Source organism: Stegostoma tigrinum, chromosome 2, assembly GCF_030684315.1.
Source record: "Stegostoma tigrinum isolate sSteTig4 chromosome 2, sSteTig4.hap1, whole genome shotgun sequence".
Classification (NCBI taxonomy): Eukaryota; Metazoa; Chordata; class Chondrichthyes; order Orectolobiformes; family Stegostomatidae; genus Stegostoma; species Stegostoma tigrinum.
Genome location: NC_081355.1, coordinates 6,348,964 through 6,365,840, shown reverse-complemented (window position 1 = coordinate 6,365,840; position 16,877 = coordinate 6,348,964). Strand labels below are relative to the sequence as shown.

At 44.0% G+C, this 16,877-nt stretch overlaps 1 protein-coding gene across 2 annotated transcripts in view; it reads right to left on the bottom strand.

Moving 5' to 3' along the window:
* phlpp1 (PH domain and leucine rich repeat protein phosphatase 1) overlaps nucleotides 1-16,877 on the bottom strand; it is a 158,684-nt gene that overhangs the window by 31,993 nt on the left and 109,814 nt on the right. For both annotated transcript variants that reach the window (XM_048520648.2, XM_048520638.2), the window contains exons 4-7: nucleotides 11,114-11,280; nucleotides 5,935-6,081; nucleotides 2,775-3,005; nucleotides 235-437 (exon numbers count right to left, since the gene is read on the bottom strand). In XM_048520648.2, the coding sequence (XP_048376605.2) occupies nucleotides 235-437; nucleotides 2,775-3,005; nucleotides 5,935-6,081; nucleotides 11,114-11,280 (748 nt within the window). The remainder of the gene's footprint in view (nucleotides 1-234; nucleotides 438-2,774; nucleotides 3,006-5,934; nucleotides 6,082-11,113; nucleotides 11,281-16,877) is intronic.

Here is a 16,877-nt window from a genome sequence, read left to right as displayed (position 1 = left end):
GGTGGGGGTTTCAGGGATAGAACTGCTACTGATTATGAAAGTGTATGGCTAGATGGAAGGGGATTGGAGCTAAGATAAGGAAGAATAAATGTGAAATGGATAAAATTCATCAACATCCTTCTAAAGTTGAAAAACAGTTGCATGTATATCTTATTTTTTAGCTCACAAATAATATTTAAGCAGCTGAACTGAATGTTGTGTTTTTAGGCTCAGTGCGATCAAGTGTCAACATACCATTGGTTGCAGCACAAAGATTCTTCAGGAAATATCCACTGACTTTGAGACTGGTTAGGTAGTTTCGTTCACAGTGTAAAACCTCAATGTTCTCAAATACAGTGGCATCAAGAACAGTCAGTTTATTATCGCGCAGGTCTAGATGAGTAATGTGTTGCAAGAAATCCACATTTGCTACATCCAACTTGGTGATACAATTGAGTCTAAATTCAATTAGATAAATTTGAAAAAAAAAATTAACATTTCCAATGACAGTTTTGACTTATGCTCAGAATTATATTTTGAACATAGCGTCACACAGTACAGAACAGGTCCTTCGGCTTGTCGAGTCTGCTCCAACAAAAACTACTCTAAATTTACGCATTTCAGCACTTGGCCCATAGCCTTGAACATTATGACATTTCAAGTGCTCATTCAAGTACTTTTTAAACATGGTGAGATTTCCTGCCTCAACTACCCTTCCAGGCAGTGGATTTCAGGATCCCACCATCCTCTAGATGAAAACATTTTTCCTCAAAATCCCATGAAATGTCCTTCCTTTCAATTTGAAATTATGGTTGCTTCAACTAAAAAAGGGGTGGGTTGGCACAGGTGCAGATTCTATCGCTCTCATAATCTTATGCCCATTTAAAAGCTTCCCTCAGCCTTCCTTCTTCGAAATAAATTAACCGGAGTTAATCCAGCCTCTCTTCATAGATAAAATGCTCCATCCCAGAAAATATCCTGGTGAATCTCCTCTGCATCCCATTCAGTGCAAACAAATCCTTCCTATTGTGCAGCAAAAGAAGTGCACACAGTACTCCAGCTGTAGCCTAGCCAAAGTTTTGTATTGCTCCAACATAATCTCCCTGTTCTTGTAATCTCTGCCATGGCTGACAGTCCAGTATACCTTCTTAACTATCCTAACAACCTGTACTGCCACATTCAGGGATTTGTGGGTAGCACCCCAAGATCTGCTGTCCCTCTGAGCTTTGAAGTATTTTGCCATTCATCAAGTACTCTCTTGTCTAACCACTTCCTCCAAAGTGTATCACCTCACGCTTATCAGAATTAAATTTCATCTGACACTGACCTACCAATATGTCTATATCCACCTGTAACCTAAGACCTTCCTCCTCACTGTCAACTACAAACATTCTTATCATCCCATCAACAGCATGCCCATCACCACACCGTCCCCTCGCATCTCACATTTTCTACATCATTTATACATAATAACACAACAAAGGACAGAGCATGGATCCATGGTATATCACTAGATTCTAGCCTCCAGGCACACACAACCTGCATCCTACATTCTGTCTCCTACCATTAAAGTAATTTTGATCCAACTTACCAAGGTACCATGGATCCCATGTACTTTTAACTACTTTATCAGCTTCCATGTGAACAGGGTCAGGTGGCAATTGACATTGGAGGTTGGCAAAGTGAATGCTGAAACTGGGAAAATAGAGGGGACAGCTAGAGCTAGAGTTGTGGGTGATTGCTAAGGAAGGGAGGGGAGAGGCAGGAGTTGGAGGCAGTGCTGTTTGGAATAGACAAGGGAGTCTTGGGAGTCAGAGGAGGAGAGGGGAGTGTTGGTGGTTGTTGGGAGCTGAAGCGGGTTTGCAGATACAGGAGCTGTAGAATCCCCAGAGGGTGGAAGCAGGCTATTCAACTGTCACGTCCACACTGAACCCCCAGCCACCTACACCCCTACGTGGATAAGCATATGGACGTACATGGAATAGTGTAGGTTAGACGGGCTTCAGATCGGTATGACAGGTTGGCACAACATCGAGGGCCGAAGGGCCTGTACTGTGCTGTAATGTTCTACCTTGCCAAAGGCTTCGCTGAAATTCATATAAACGACATCAACTCCTCTACCCTCATTTAGACGTCTGGTCACCACCTTGATTAATTGAATCAATTTCGTTAAGCATGATCTCCCTCTGACAAAGTCATGCTGACTATCCCTGATCAAACCTTGCCTCTCCAAGTGGAGATTAATTTTCTCCATCAGATGTTGCTTAACAGAAAGCTAAATAAACAAATATTATTCCATTGGAGGGAAACAAATCGAACATGGAAAAGATTTAATGAATAAATAAAAAGAAAATCATAAAATGAGCCTATTCAATGATCACATTTGTGCAAATAACAATGCATTCTAAATTTAGAATCACAAAAAAATAAGATTGCCCTGAAGCACAGAAACAGACTGGATTCTGCTCTAAGGATGAAACAAGAGGAACCTAGGCAGATGGTAGACCCATGGGAACATATTGGCAGTGATGGCCAATTATTAAGCCACTGTCCAACTGAACAAGCAGCCTGCTTCCAAGAACAGCCTACTGAATCCAAGGACTGGCAGCTCAGGAAGACCTGGCTATTGCTAGGCTATATTTCTGACGAATACAAAATAATATCAGATCATCCTAATGATTTGAAGCAAACACAAAGTGTTGAAGTTGCCTTTGTCTTACATTGGCTATGGAGAGAGTTGTGGTGTGATGAATGCTGTAATTGTATTAATCCAACTGAATTTGCAAATAAACTACCTTAAATCCACTTGTTTGATATGAGGCATTCTGCTCAAACTTTGCAAGCACAATGTCTCGATGTAGTTGCCTGACATACAAAGTTTTTCCACAGCTTTCAGACTCTCCAAAACCACAGGAATGCTTCTGAATTCATTGAAGGAAAGGCTCAGGTAGCTCAGTTGCAACAGATTCCCCAGCTCCAGTGGGAGAGAACCAAGACAGTTGCCATCCAGTAAAAATATCTGTAAGCTGATTTGCAGAAAGACAGAGACAAAACAGGTGCATCAGTCTTTATATTCTCAACAACAACAACAAAACTGAAGTTGCTAGAAAGCTCAGCAGTTCTGACAACTTCAAGTTTTTGAGAAGATTTGTAGCTCAGGTTGTGGATGAGGCTGCAGATTTACTTGCTGCGCTGGTGTGTTTTGATTGCAGACGTTTTGTCACCCTGCTAGGTAACATTATCAGTGTGCTTCCAGTGAAGTGTTGGTGTTCTGTCCCACATGTTATTTATATGCCTTGGCTTGCTGGGGTTGTTGCTAATATTTCAGTGCCTTGTATATCTGGTCCAGTTCAATGTGTTTGTTGATGGAGTTCCACTTGGAATGCCAGGCCTCCAGGAATTCTCTGGCATCTCTCTGTTTGGCTTGTTCTATTATGGATGTGGTATCCCAGTTGAATTTGTTCCTTCTTTGTCTGTGTGTATTGAGACCAGTGAGAACCTGGTCGTGTCGCCTGGTGGCTAGTTGATGTTCGTGTATCCTTATTGCCAGTTTTCTTCCAGTTTGACCTACATAATGTTTTGCACAGCTTTTGCATGGTATTTTGTATGTTACATTAGCTTTATCGGCTGTGGGTATGGGGTCCTTTATATTCGTCAGTAGCTGTCACCAGGTAGTTGTTGGTTTGTGGGCTACCCTGATACCTAGGGGTCTGAATAGTCTTGTGGTCATCTCTAATATGTCCCTGATATACGGTAGGGTGACTAGTATGTCTGGCCTTGTTGTGGTCTGTCGTGGAGGTATCGATAGGGAGGTACGTAACCCTTTCCTTTTCACTCCATAAGTGCTCCCCCTCCTCCATTTCTGAAGAAGGGTCCAGACTTGAAACATCAGCTTTCCTGCTCCTCTGATGCTGCCTGGGCCACTGTACTCCTCAAGCTCCTCACTGTGTTATTTCTATTATACAGGTGCTCCTGTTCTGTTTTGCGCAATTCTGGGTTGCTGCAGTGTTGTGGCTCATTTGAATAATGTCCTAATGTAGCTCCGTTTATGGGTACACAAGCCAGGGGTCTCCCTCTGACCCACTGTGTCACTAATAGGCACACCAACATATAGACTAGCCAAAGAACTACAACTGAAACCGGAATACTTAATTGGCAACACTACCCACTCCATTAACTCCTCAAGAATCCCTCAACATCATCAAGGACACCAGAATTAAAGAGGATGAGATAATGGTATCCTTCAATCTAACAGCACTACTTACATCCATAAACATCAACCTAGCCAAAGACACAACTGTCACACTGCTGGGCAAATCGGGAAGGCCGACAGCCCACAACACCAACAGCATCAACAAGGACAGCACCCTGAAACTACTGGATCTGTGCTTCACAACCACTTCACCTACAAAGGCGATTTTTTAAGCAAATCAACGGAACACCAATGGGATCCCCAATATCAGGGCTGATAGCAGAAGTGGTGATGCAAAGATTAGAACCGACAACGCTCCCCACTATCCAACCCAAATTCCAGGTCCACTACATAGATAGCATCTTCATGATTATCAAATGCAAAGGACTAGAAGAAAACCACTTACACATAAAAAGTATCCTTACCAGAATGAAATTCACAAAGCAAGAAGAGAACGATGACCAACTACCCTTCCTGGACATAATGGTGGGACGTGAGAACAATGGGGAACTCCAGGCTTGTGAACACAGAAAGACAACTCATACGGACCAGATACTTAATTATACTAGCAACCACCCTAACACCCATTAACAGCGCTGCATCAGGACATTATTCAAAAGAGCCACAACATACTGCAACACCCTGGAATTGCACAAAGCAGAACAGGAGCGCTTATATGGAGTTTTTTTAAAAGGAATGGATACCCAAAAAGCACAATCCACCATTACTTCGGCGACAGACCACAACAAGTAGACAAAAGGTCAGACACACTCATCACTCTACCATATATCAGGGATTATCACAAGATTACTCAGACCCCTAGGTGTCAGGACAGACCGCAAGCCAGCAACTATCTTACGACAGCTACTGACGAACGTAGAGTGCCTCATACACACAACCAATAAAGCTAATGTAATGTACTAAAAGACACAACCAAGTTCTCACTGGTCTCAATACACACGGACAAAGAAGGACACAAATTTGAATGGGATAACACATCCATAATAGAACAAGCCAAACAGAGACACGCCAGGGAATTCCTGGCATTCCAAGCAGAACTCCCATCAACAAACACATTGAACTGTACCAGATATACAAAAGACTGAAGAACAAACCCAGAAATAATAGCAACCACCCCAGCAAGCCAAGGCACATAAATAACAAACGGAACAGAACCCCAATGCTTCACTGGAGGCGCACTGACAATGTTACCCAGCAGGTTGATGATACGTCTGCCATCGAACACACCTGCTCAGGGAGCAAGTCTACAATCTCAAGTTTGGCAGCATCTGAGAAGAAAAAAAATCAAAGTTAACATTTTGTGTCTGGTGACCCCTCCTCCGAACTGTTCTGCAGAAGGGTCACTGGGCACTTGATTTTTTTTTCTTTACAGATGCTGCCAGACCTGCTGAGCTTTTCCAGCAACTTCTGTTTTTGTTCCTGATTTACCGCAGTCCTTACGGTTTTTGTTTATATCCTCACAGTTACTTGAAGGATCCATTCAAATAAAAAATACCAAGAACTGTAGATGTTGGATATCAGAAACATCAGAAATTCCTGGAAAAACTTAGCAGGTCTGGGAGCACCTGTGAAGAGAAAACAGAATTAACATTTCAGGTACAATGACCCTTCTTCAGAACAGCTCTAGCTTTCTGCTCCCCCCCTTTAAAAGTAAAATATTACTGAAGGTGTGGAACAATTAATACAGTATGGTAAATAAAAAAGGTATTGTATCAAAATTTGCATCAGACTCCAGTACTTACTTATCCATGTTGCTAACTGCTGAAGGGATAAATCGTAGAGCATTGCAGGAAAGATTGACTTCAGAAAGGGTTGGTATATCACAAATGGCAAGTGGAAATTCTCCCATATGATTATTAGACAGGTTTAAACTTTTCAGCTTCATGAACCTGCAGCATAAATGTATCAGGAAAAGTTCTAAAAATATAAAATTGAAACAGCAGCTTGACATTGCAGGTCAAAGATCAAATACTAGAGCTATGGAACTCACATTATCAGAACCTTTTTTTTGAGAATATTTTTCAAAGTTTGTTTTTCTCGTATCTTTAGATCTCTATAATCATACTCACCACTCCTCAGCTGAAAGGACTGGCAGTTCAATAAATTTTCCAACCTCTCGTGAAGATAGAAGTTAGGATGCACTGCCCGTTGACTTAAGTGTCAGCAATAGAAAGTAGGTTATGTAGTTATGTATTACTCACAGACTTTTACTATAAGGCGCATTTAAAATAAGCATAATATTCTTCAGTCAATCAAGTTACTTCGCAAAACAGATCACTAGCAGATATTTTGCAAATTTCTGACAGTCACACATGGACAACTTGCACACTGGCAGGAAAACACGGTTTGGCTAAAATGAACAAGATTAGATTCCCTACAGTGTGGAAACAGAACATTTGGCCCAACAAGTCCGTACCGCCCCTTGAAGTATCCCACCCAGACCCATCCCCCTATAAACCCACACACCCCTGAACACTACAGACAATTTTAGCATGGACAATTCACCTGGCCTGCACATCTTTGGACTGTGGGAGGAAACCGGAGCACCTGGAGAAAACCCATGCAGACACGGGGAGAATGTGCAAACTCCACACAGTCACCCGAGGCTGGAATTGAACCTGGGTCCCTGGTGTTGTGAGACTGCAGTGCTAACCACTGAGCCACCGTGCTGCCCAAAATGACAAAAAAGCAACCTTCCACTAAAACAAAGATCAGGCTTGAGTCAAGTGCTTTATGGGTATGAACCTTTAAAATGATCTTTCCTGTTTAAATATAAAAACACATCCTCTTTCACTTTGCACCAGTTGAAAGTGATAACATTTGTCATGCAAAGTATAAAAACAACCTGAATATCAAAATATATGTTAAGAGTTTTGTTTTCATTCTGTAAGTGTCAGTCTTCATACGATCTGATGAAACAAGCTCTAAGCAGTAAGTATAAATTAAGACAGTATCAAAAGCAATCTTTTGAGACACTTAAGGAAGCCACATCATTATATCTGATGGTTAAAAAAAATCTAAGAGAGTCTACTTTAGATTATTTAAAAACGGACGGCAAATTCTCTAGCAATATGAAAAACAATAAAACTATCCACCCATATCAGTCCAGGAAAGATTGATGCTCACCCCTAACCTCCAAAATGGGATGGCTGATTATAACACAGCTGGAAAAGCATACAGATAACCTGCAAGCCTGAAACCAGTAACTGAAAAGAAAAACTATTTCTCAGCAAATTGCATTGAATCAATGGACCCATGATAAATAGCAGAGCAGCAAAATTACAAAAACATCACCTGGTGGTCTAACATACATATAGTTGAAAATATCTACAGTGTACAAATCAAGAACGGGATTCTCTCTCATCTGGAAAATATTACGTGATCCTTGTACGAAAGGTTATTAAAATGGCTTAAGAGACTGCACTGTCCCACAAACTCAAAGTCTTCATGTAGCAGCTTTTCAATAAATAAATATTTTCTGCAATATAGCATGACTTATTATTAGATCAGTAGGTAGCATTTAGAAATGCAATTCTTAACACTTATTTTTGACCCATCTTTTAGTCACTTATACAAGATATCTTTGTTGCTCTTTGTCAAATTGTGCCTTATATAGTGCTTCTAATAAAGTTCAAGGAATGTAATTATTATGTTTGTGGCACTATATGCATTGAAGTAAGTCATTGCAGCTACTCATGGGACAAATTATCAATTGACCAGAAATTTTCAACTCTGTATACAATGTTATTAGGATTACATATAAACATTTTCAAAACAATAAATAATGTAATGGGGTTCTTTTCAAAAGAGGGTAAGCAACGTGAATGGAAAGATATTTTACCCATCATCAGGAAGAGCCTTCCTACATCTAACCGATCCAGTCCTGTTAGAAATTTATACATTTCTAAGAGATCCTGCCCTCACCCCCTTAACTCTTCTAAACTCCATCCCTCCTCATACGTCAGTCCTGCCATCCCATGAATCAACATGGTAAACCTTCACGCCACTCCTTCCATAGCAAGAGCATCCTTCCTCAGACTCCATTACTCTGTAAGGAGACCAAAACGGCGTACATTCCAGGTGGGCCTCACCAATGTCCTGTATCAATGTGAATCCTCTGGGTATGAAGTGTGACATACAAATTTGCCTTAAACAAAAACAAATTGCTGGAAAATCTCAGCAGGGTGAGTTTGCCATTACTTCCTGCTGTACCTGTGTGGTTACTTGCAGCAATAATGGGAACTGCAGATGCTGGAGATTTTGAAGCTTGTGAAATCCACATTGATGCCATTGGGCTGCAGGGTTCCTAAGTGGAATATGGGTTGCTGTTCCTGCAACATTCGGGTGGCAACATTGTGGCACTGCAGGAGGCCCAGGATGGACATGTTGTCTAAGGAACGTGAGGGGGAACTGAAACGGTTTGCGACTGGGATGTGCAGTTGTTTGTTGCGAACAGAGTGGAGGTGTTCTGCAAAGCGGTCCCCAAGCCTCCTCTTGGTTTCCCCAATGTGGAGGTAGCCACAACGGGTACAGAGGATGCAGTATACCACACTGGCAGATGTGCAGGTGAACATCTGCTTGATGTGGAAAGTCATTTTGGGGCCTGGGATGGGGGTGAGGGAGGAGATGTCGGGGCAAGTGTAGCACTTCCTGTGGTTGCAGGTGAAAGTGCTGGGTGTGGTGGGGTTGGATGGGAGTATGGAGCGGACAAGGGAGCCCCGGAGAGAGTGGTCTTTCCGGAAGGCAGACAAGGGTGGGGATGGAAAAATGTCTTTGGTGGTGGGGTCAGATTGTAGATGGCAGAAGTGTCGGAGGATGATGCGTTGTATCCGGGAGGTTGGTGGGGTGGTATGGGAAGATGAGGGAGATTCTCTTTTGGCGGTTATTGCAGGGATGGGTTGAGGGGTGAGTTACGGGAAATGCAGGAGACATGGTCGAGGGCATTCTCGAGCACCGCGACAACAATGTGGATTTCACAAGCTTCAAAATCTCCCCTCCTCCCCCATGACATCCCAAAACCAGCCCAGCTCATCCCCGCCTCCCTAACCTGTTCTTCCTCTCACCTGTCCCCTCCTCCCACCTCAAGCCGCACCTCTGTTCCCTACCTCCTAACCTCAACCTGCCCATCTTCCCCGGGCTGACCTCTCTCCTCCCTACCTCCCCAACTATACTCACCTCTACAGGCTCCATCCCAATCCTTTAAACTTGTCTGTCTTCGATCCGCCTCCCTCTCTCTCCCTATTTATTTCAGCACCCTCTTCCCAATCCCCTTTTCTGATGAAGGATCTAGGCCCGAAACGTCAGCTTTTGTGCTCCTAAGATGCTGCTTGGCCTGCTGTGTTCATCCAGCTCCACACTTTGTTATCTTGGTTACTTTCAGTCACTGGTGAAAGGAGATCCCCAGGACTCGGCGAACAATCCCCTCTACAAATTTACCGTCAAATGATGAAGTATCTTACTTTTCGCTAAGAAAACGGGTAGCTTTACGTTTATCCACATTATACTGCATCTGGCATCCATTTGGCCAATCATTCAGTCTGTCCAAAAACACACTGCAACATCTCCGCAACCTCTTCATAGCACACCCATCCACCTAGCTTTGTGTTATCTGCAAATTTTAAGACATTGCATATAGTTGACTCATCTAATCATTAACCTATCTGGTGAATAGCTAGGATCCTAGTAACAATCCCTGCAGTACCCCACTAGTCACTGTGGAATGGTATTCTCAAGAATGTGCTTTCAGGAGAATATAACCAATGGAAGAGCTTGAATTATCACAGAGCATTCCATGATCTCAAAATGCCCCAAATCGCTTCATAGCCAATTATGCATTACTGAACTGTGGTTGCTGTTGAAATGCTTATAAGCATGGTAGCCAATTTGTGCAAAGCAAATTCCCACAAACAGCAATTAAATCATTGACCAGAACTCAAATTAGGTGTTGATTTAGGAATAGCTATTGACCAGGTCATGTGGAGAACTAACTCTTGCTGTTTAATTTGTATAGTCAAGTGGGATGTTTTAAGGCCACAACAGGACCAGCAGCTTTAAGATAGCAAAACAGTTGCCTAAAAATACCTTAAAAAGTTATCCACCAAATTTTGACAAGATTGAACAGAATATCTATTAGTAATTCTAATTAAATTAAAAGCTGAAGCAAGAACATAAAAAGTGGCTTGTGAAAATCTAAGACCAAATGCAATTGTCCAGCTTTGGTCATAACCAGAGTAGAAATAAATGTGCTTTCAATTCAGTTCAGCGTTGAATTTATTTCAGTCAATATTCTCGCATTACAAGCTAAACACTACATTCCAAAGCACAGCTGCAATCTTCTGCCTCTGAAGAAATTAGTGAATGGAACATGAAGGCAAAATAACTTCTGAACTAGTATTTGTGAATATGAAAACTATGATTAGCCTTTCATTAGAAGGTCCTAATACTAAAAGAAACCAGGCAAAACATTACAGCCGAAAGTAAACATTGGAAGAACACACTTTGGACTGACCTAGGAGTGATCCAACTCAAAGCCACCTAAATGTTTTGCCAATTGGTACCGCTGCTTTTTCAGCTTGCACACAATTTTGCAGGTGGGTCTGTCTAAGTCAACTCCTCCAAAGCACCAAGCACCCATTGCAGTGGGTACTCATACCACTGGAATAACACATATGAAACTAAGGAGAGGATGATACTCAAAAGATTTGTCTGTGAACAAAGAATGCTTTTAATTTAGCAGTCATATTCTTTACGATTGCTCCAGAGAGATAGATGGAGTAATTTTTAAAAAAAATCAAATGCATTCCACCTAGACTTTCTTTCCCGTCTTAGGCATAATAAGTAAATATTAAGAATAGGACAAGGATTTAATATATTAACTAAACCATTCAAGGTATGTTTTTTAAAACAATTAGAAGTGTGTACCTTTGAAGATCATTCAAACCACCATTTGTTCCAGGCCCCAAATTCTGTTTGAGGAAATTCTGTTTGAGGTTCAGGTGAGTCAGATCCTGGCTATAGAAAAGGTTACTTGGAAGATTTTCCAAGCTACAACATGATAAATCCACTGATCCAATTCTCTGGGACATGATCTAAAACAGAACAACAGATAGAAAACGTTTTCTCAGTTGTTAAACCAAATTTCTTTATCCCAACACATTACACGTTGTGAAATAAAAACTGAAGGAAAATCCTCGAATGGCTGAGGACTGTAAAAGGATGACTTTTAAAATAAGACACAGTAGTAAATTAGAGAGTGATCAATAAACAAGCAGGGACTTGACTTTGGACTTTATGGAACTCTTCATTAACAAGACAGCAAAAAATGACTGAAGAATAACCTGTAACACTGTTGAGACAAACCTTAATACTAATGTTTTTGTTGTAATGGTTCATAAAAATTAACACAGCATTAGATGTATTGCTAAGATAATAATGAAGGAACAGTATGAGAATACTGGCCCAGTTTGAACACTTGACTGTGGGACAAATTCAAAGACAGACCACTGGACTAACTTTCAACATAAAAGTTATTAGTTACAATGAACAGCTTACTGTACTGGTCTTTATTCTTTGGAATAATTGAGTGTTTTAATATAATGAAAGGACAGATTATGTGCATGTGGCTAGATTATTTGAATCAATCAGCTGCAAGAGAATTGGGGACAATCTCTCAAATAGAGAACTGGTTTGGATGCTGACAGGATTTTCTTTACACAGTCACTGATCTCAGAACAAATTGTCAGCTCATGCACTAGCTGCAGATTCAACGCATGCATTCAAAGAAGAGGCTTAGGTGAATTTTTGAAAGGGATATTAGCCGCAGGAAAGAGAAGGTAGGTGGAGAAGTGAGGGTTGTATCTTATGGTTTTGTAACAATCAAGTTTGCTGGTTAAGCCATAAAACAGCCTGCAAATTGTTATGATTTGTCTCCACTTCTCACCCAAAATATAGTCAAAATGGGACCCATTTTAGCCCCTCATTTTCAACAGATGGGGAAATGGACGGTTGGCACGTGGCAGTAAGATTCAACAAAAGCAATGTATCTATGGCTCTTTTAACTGTTACTCATTGATGGTACATAATGAAAAATCTGCTTTGGCAATCAGTCAATTCTCTTCTTGGTCAATGGTTAATTCAATGGTTTTTGTCTCCTTTTTCACTTATGTTTTATTATTGTAGAGAAAAAAATCAAACAGAGGCCAGGAAAACAAGAAAAGGAAAGTAAATTGAAACTGGAGAAAATTATTGTGTACAAGTTCACTTCCTGACAATTGAACATTGAGCTTTGTTCTTGTGAAGCTTTGAATTAGAGAACATGGGAGGGAGAGGGAGAGAAGTTATTTCTGATGTAGCATAAATTGCAAGTGAAATCTATCAGCATCCAATCAAGTTGTGAAAGTTACTCTGCCAAGGCTATTTAAAATTGATTTTACTCTTTGATATCAAGGAACTCATTGTGGAAGTGAGAGATAACAAGGACTGCAGATGCTGGAGGAATGCAGCAGGTCAGGCAGCAGCAGAGGAACAGGAAAGTTGCCAGTTTTGACATAAGAACTGGGGAGAGGGAAGTGAATTGGGAAATAAATAGAGAGAAGGGGATGAGGCTGGCGAGGGGAGGTAGGATGGTGATGGGGAGATGCAGGTAGTGGGGAGTAGGGATTGGTCAGGAAGCAGATGGACAGGTTACGTCAGGTCAAGGACACAGGGATGTGAGGGGGCGCGCGCGAGGGGGCCCCCTCCAACAACACCCTCCGCTCAGTTCGCAACAAACAACTGCACCTCCCAGTCGCAAACCATTTCCACGCCCCCTCCCATTCTTTAGATGACATGTCCATCATGGGCCTCCTGCAGTGCCACAATGATGCCACCCGAAGGTTGCAGGAACAGCAACTCATTCCACCTGGGAACCCTGCAGCCTCATGGTATCAATGTGGACTTCACCAGTTTCAAAATCTCCCCTTCCCCCACCGTATCCCTAAACCAGCCCAGTTCGTCCCCTTCCCCCAGTGCACCACACAACCAGCCCAGCTCTTCCCCTCCACCCACTGCATCCCAAAACCAGTCCAACCTGTCCCCGCCTCCCTAACCTGTTCTTCCTCTCACCCATCCCTTCCTCCCACCCCAAGCCGCAGCCCCATCTACCTACTAACCTCATCCCACCTCCTTGACCTGTCCGTCTTCCCTGGACTGACCTATCCCCTCCCTACCTCCCCACCTATCTTCTTTTCTCTCCATCTTCGGTCCACCTCCCCCTCTCTCCTTATTTATTCCAGAACCCTCACCCCATCCCCCCTCTCTGATGAAGGGTCTAGGCCCGCAACGTCAGCTTTTGTGCCCCTGAGATGCTGCTTGGCCTGCTGTGTTCATCCAGCCTCACATTTTATTATCTTGGATTCGCCAGCATCTGCAGTTCCCATTATCTCTAACACCCTCTTCAAGCTAGCCAAACTCATCCTCACCCTCAACAACTTCTCTTTCGATTCCTCCCACTTCCTATAGACTAAGGGGTGGCCATGGGTACCCACATGGGCCCAAGCTATGCCTGCCTCTTTGTAGGTTGTGGGACAGCCCCACTTTCGCACCTACACTGGGCCCCAAACCCCACCTCTTCCTCTATTACAATGATGACTGTATCAGCGCCGCCTCATTCTCCCAAGAGGAGCTCAAACAGTTCATCCATTTCACCAACACCTTCCACCCCAACCTCAAGTTCACCTGGACCATCTCCAGCACATCCCTCACCTTCCTGGATCTCTCAGTCTCCATCTCAGGTAACCAGCTAGAAACTGATGTCCATTTCAAGCCTACTGACTCCCACAGCTACCTACAATACACCTCCTCCCACCTGCAAAAATTCCATCCCATATTCCCAATTCCTCCACCTCCGCCGCATCTGCTCCCAGGATGAGGCATTCCACTCCCGCACATCCCAGATGTCCACGTTCTTCCAGGACCGCAACTTTCCCCCCGCAGTGGTCGAGAATGCCCTTGACCACGTCTCCCGCATTTCCCGCAACACATCCCTCACACCCCACCCCCACAATAACCGCCCAAAGAGGATCCCCCTCGTTCTCACATACCACCCTACCAACCTCCGGATACAACACATCATCCTCCGACACTTCCGCCATCTGCAATCCGACCCCACCACTAAAGACATTTTTCCATCCCCACCCTTAACTGCCTTCCGGACAGACCACTCTCTCCGCGACTCCCTTGTCCACTTCACACTCCCCTCCAACCCCACCACACCAGGAATTTTCCCCTGCAACCACAGGAAGAGCTACACCTGTCCCCACACCACCTCCCTCACCCCCATCCCAAGACCCAAGACGACTTTCCACATCAAGCAGATGTTCACCTACACATCTGCCAATGTGGTATATTGCATTCGCTGTACACGGTGTGGCTTCCTCTACATTGGGGAAACCAAGCAGAGGCTTGGGACCGCTTTGCGGAACACCTACGCTTGGTTCACAGTAACAACTGCACCTCCCAGTCATGAACCATTTCAACTCCCCCTCCCATTTCTTAGATGACATGTCCATCCTGGGCCTCCTGCAGTGCCATAATGATGCCACCCAAAGGTTGCAGGAACAGCGACTCATATTCCGCTTGGGAACCCTGCAGCCCAGTGGTATCAATGTGGATTTCACCAGCTTCAAAATCTTCCCTCCCCCCACTGCATCCCAAAACCAGGCCAGCTCATCGCTGCCTGCCTAACCTGTTCTTCCTCTCACCTATCCCCTCCTCCTTCCTCCCACCTTAAGCCGCACCTCCATTTCCTACCTACAAACCTCATCCCGCCCCCTTGACCTGTCTGTCCTCTCCGGACTGACCTATCCCCTCCCTACCTCTTCACCCATACTTTCCTCTCCTCTATCCATCTTCAGTCCACCTCCCACTGTCTCCCTATTTATTTCAGAATCCTCTCCCCATCCCCCTTTTCTGATGAAGCATCTAGGCCCGAAACGTCAGCTTTTGTGCTCCTAACATGCTGCTTGGTCTGCTGTGTTCATCCAGCTCCACACTTTGTTACATAAGATGCAGTTTGCACATGGTGTGATTGCTTCACTGGAGGAGCCCCAGGACGGACGTCATCAAGGGATGTGTGGGGGGAAGAGTTAAAATGGTTAGTGACAGGAAGGTGGTGTTGATTATTGCATATAGAGAGCGCAGATGCTCCGTGAATTGGTTCCTCGAGTCTGCGGTTGGTCTCACCAACATAGAAGAGGCCACATTGAGAGCAACGGATACAGTAGACCAGGTTCGAGAATTTACACATGAACCCCTATTGTAGGTAAACTGTGTTGGGTCTTGGATGGTGGTGAGATGGTGGTGAGATGGTAGGTGTAGGGGCAGGTGTAGCACCTCCTGCTGTTGCAGGAAAATGTGCTGGGTGGGGTCTAGTTAGTGGGGAAAGAGTGGAGCAGATGAGGGAGTCACTGAGTGAGTAATCCCCAAGGCAAATAGGGATGGGGGAAGCAAATACGTCTTTGGTTATGGTGTCAGATTGCAGGTGGCAGGTGCAAGAGGCAGAGGACGATACGTTGAATACGGAAGTTGGTGGGGTGGTATGTGAGAACCAGGGGGACTCAGTCTTTATTTTTGTTGGGAAGAAGGGGGTTTGAGGGTAGAGGTGCAGGAAATGTAAGAGATGCAGTTGAGGGCATTTTTGATCACTAGCAGGGTGAAGGTGCGGGTCCTTAAAATAGGAGGACATCTGGGATGTCTGGGAGTGGAATGCTCCATCCTGGGCGCAGACATGGCAGAGGTGGAGGAATTCAGAGAAAGGGATTGCATTCTTGCAATAGGGTGGATGAGAGGTGGTGTGGTCCAGGTAGCTATGGAAGTTGGTGAGTCTGAAATAGGCATCGGTGTTGAGATGGTTACCAGAGATGGAGACAGAGGTCCAGCAAGGGGAAGGAGGTATCAGAGATAGTCCAGGTGAATTTGAGGTTGGGGTGAAAGATGTTAGTAAAGTTGATAAACCATTCAAGCTCCTCATGGGAGCTTCAGGCAGTGCTGATACAGTCATCAGTGTAGAGGAGGAAGAAGTGTGGGGTGGTGCCAGTGTAAAAGCAGAAGAGGGACTGGTCCATATATCCTACGAAGAGGCCCGTGGCCACTCCTTTAGTCTATAGGAAGTAGGAGGAGTTAAGGGAAAAGTTGTTCAGGATAAGGACAAGTTCTGTTCAGCAGATGAGGGTGTCCGTGGAGAGGGGGTGTTTGGGCCTGCAGGAGAGGAATAAGCATGGAGAATACAAATGTACAGGGACTGGATGTCTGTGGTGAAGATGAGGTTTTGGGGGTCAAGGAATTCGAAGTCTTGGAGGGGGTGGCGGGCATGGGTAGTGTCCTGAATTTAGGTGGGGAATTCCTAGACTGAGGGGAAAGACAGAGTCAAACTAAGTAGCGATGAGTTCAGTGGGGCAGGAGCAGGCAGAGACAATGGGTCGGCCAGTGCAGTCAGGTTTGTGGATTTTGGAAAGGAGATAGAAACAGGCAATGCAGGGATGGGGATTGATGAAATTGGGGAACGATGAGGTGGGTGGGGAGGTCTCCTGAGGTGATGGAGTTATGAATGGCATGAGAGATGATGGGTTGAAAATCAGGGATGGAGATATAAATCGAGGGGATGGTTGCAGGAGGTGTCACATAGTTAGTGCCTGGCCTTGGCGATGTA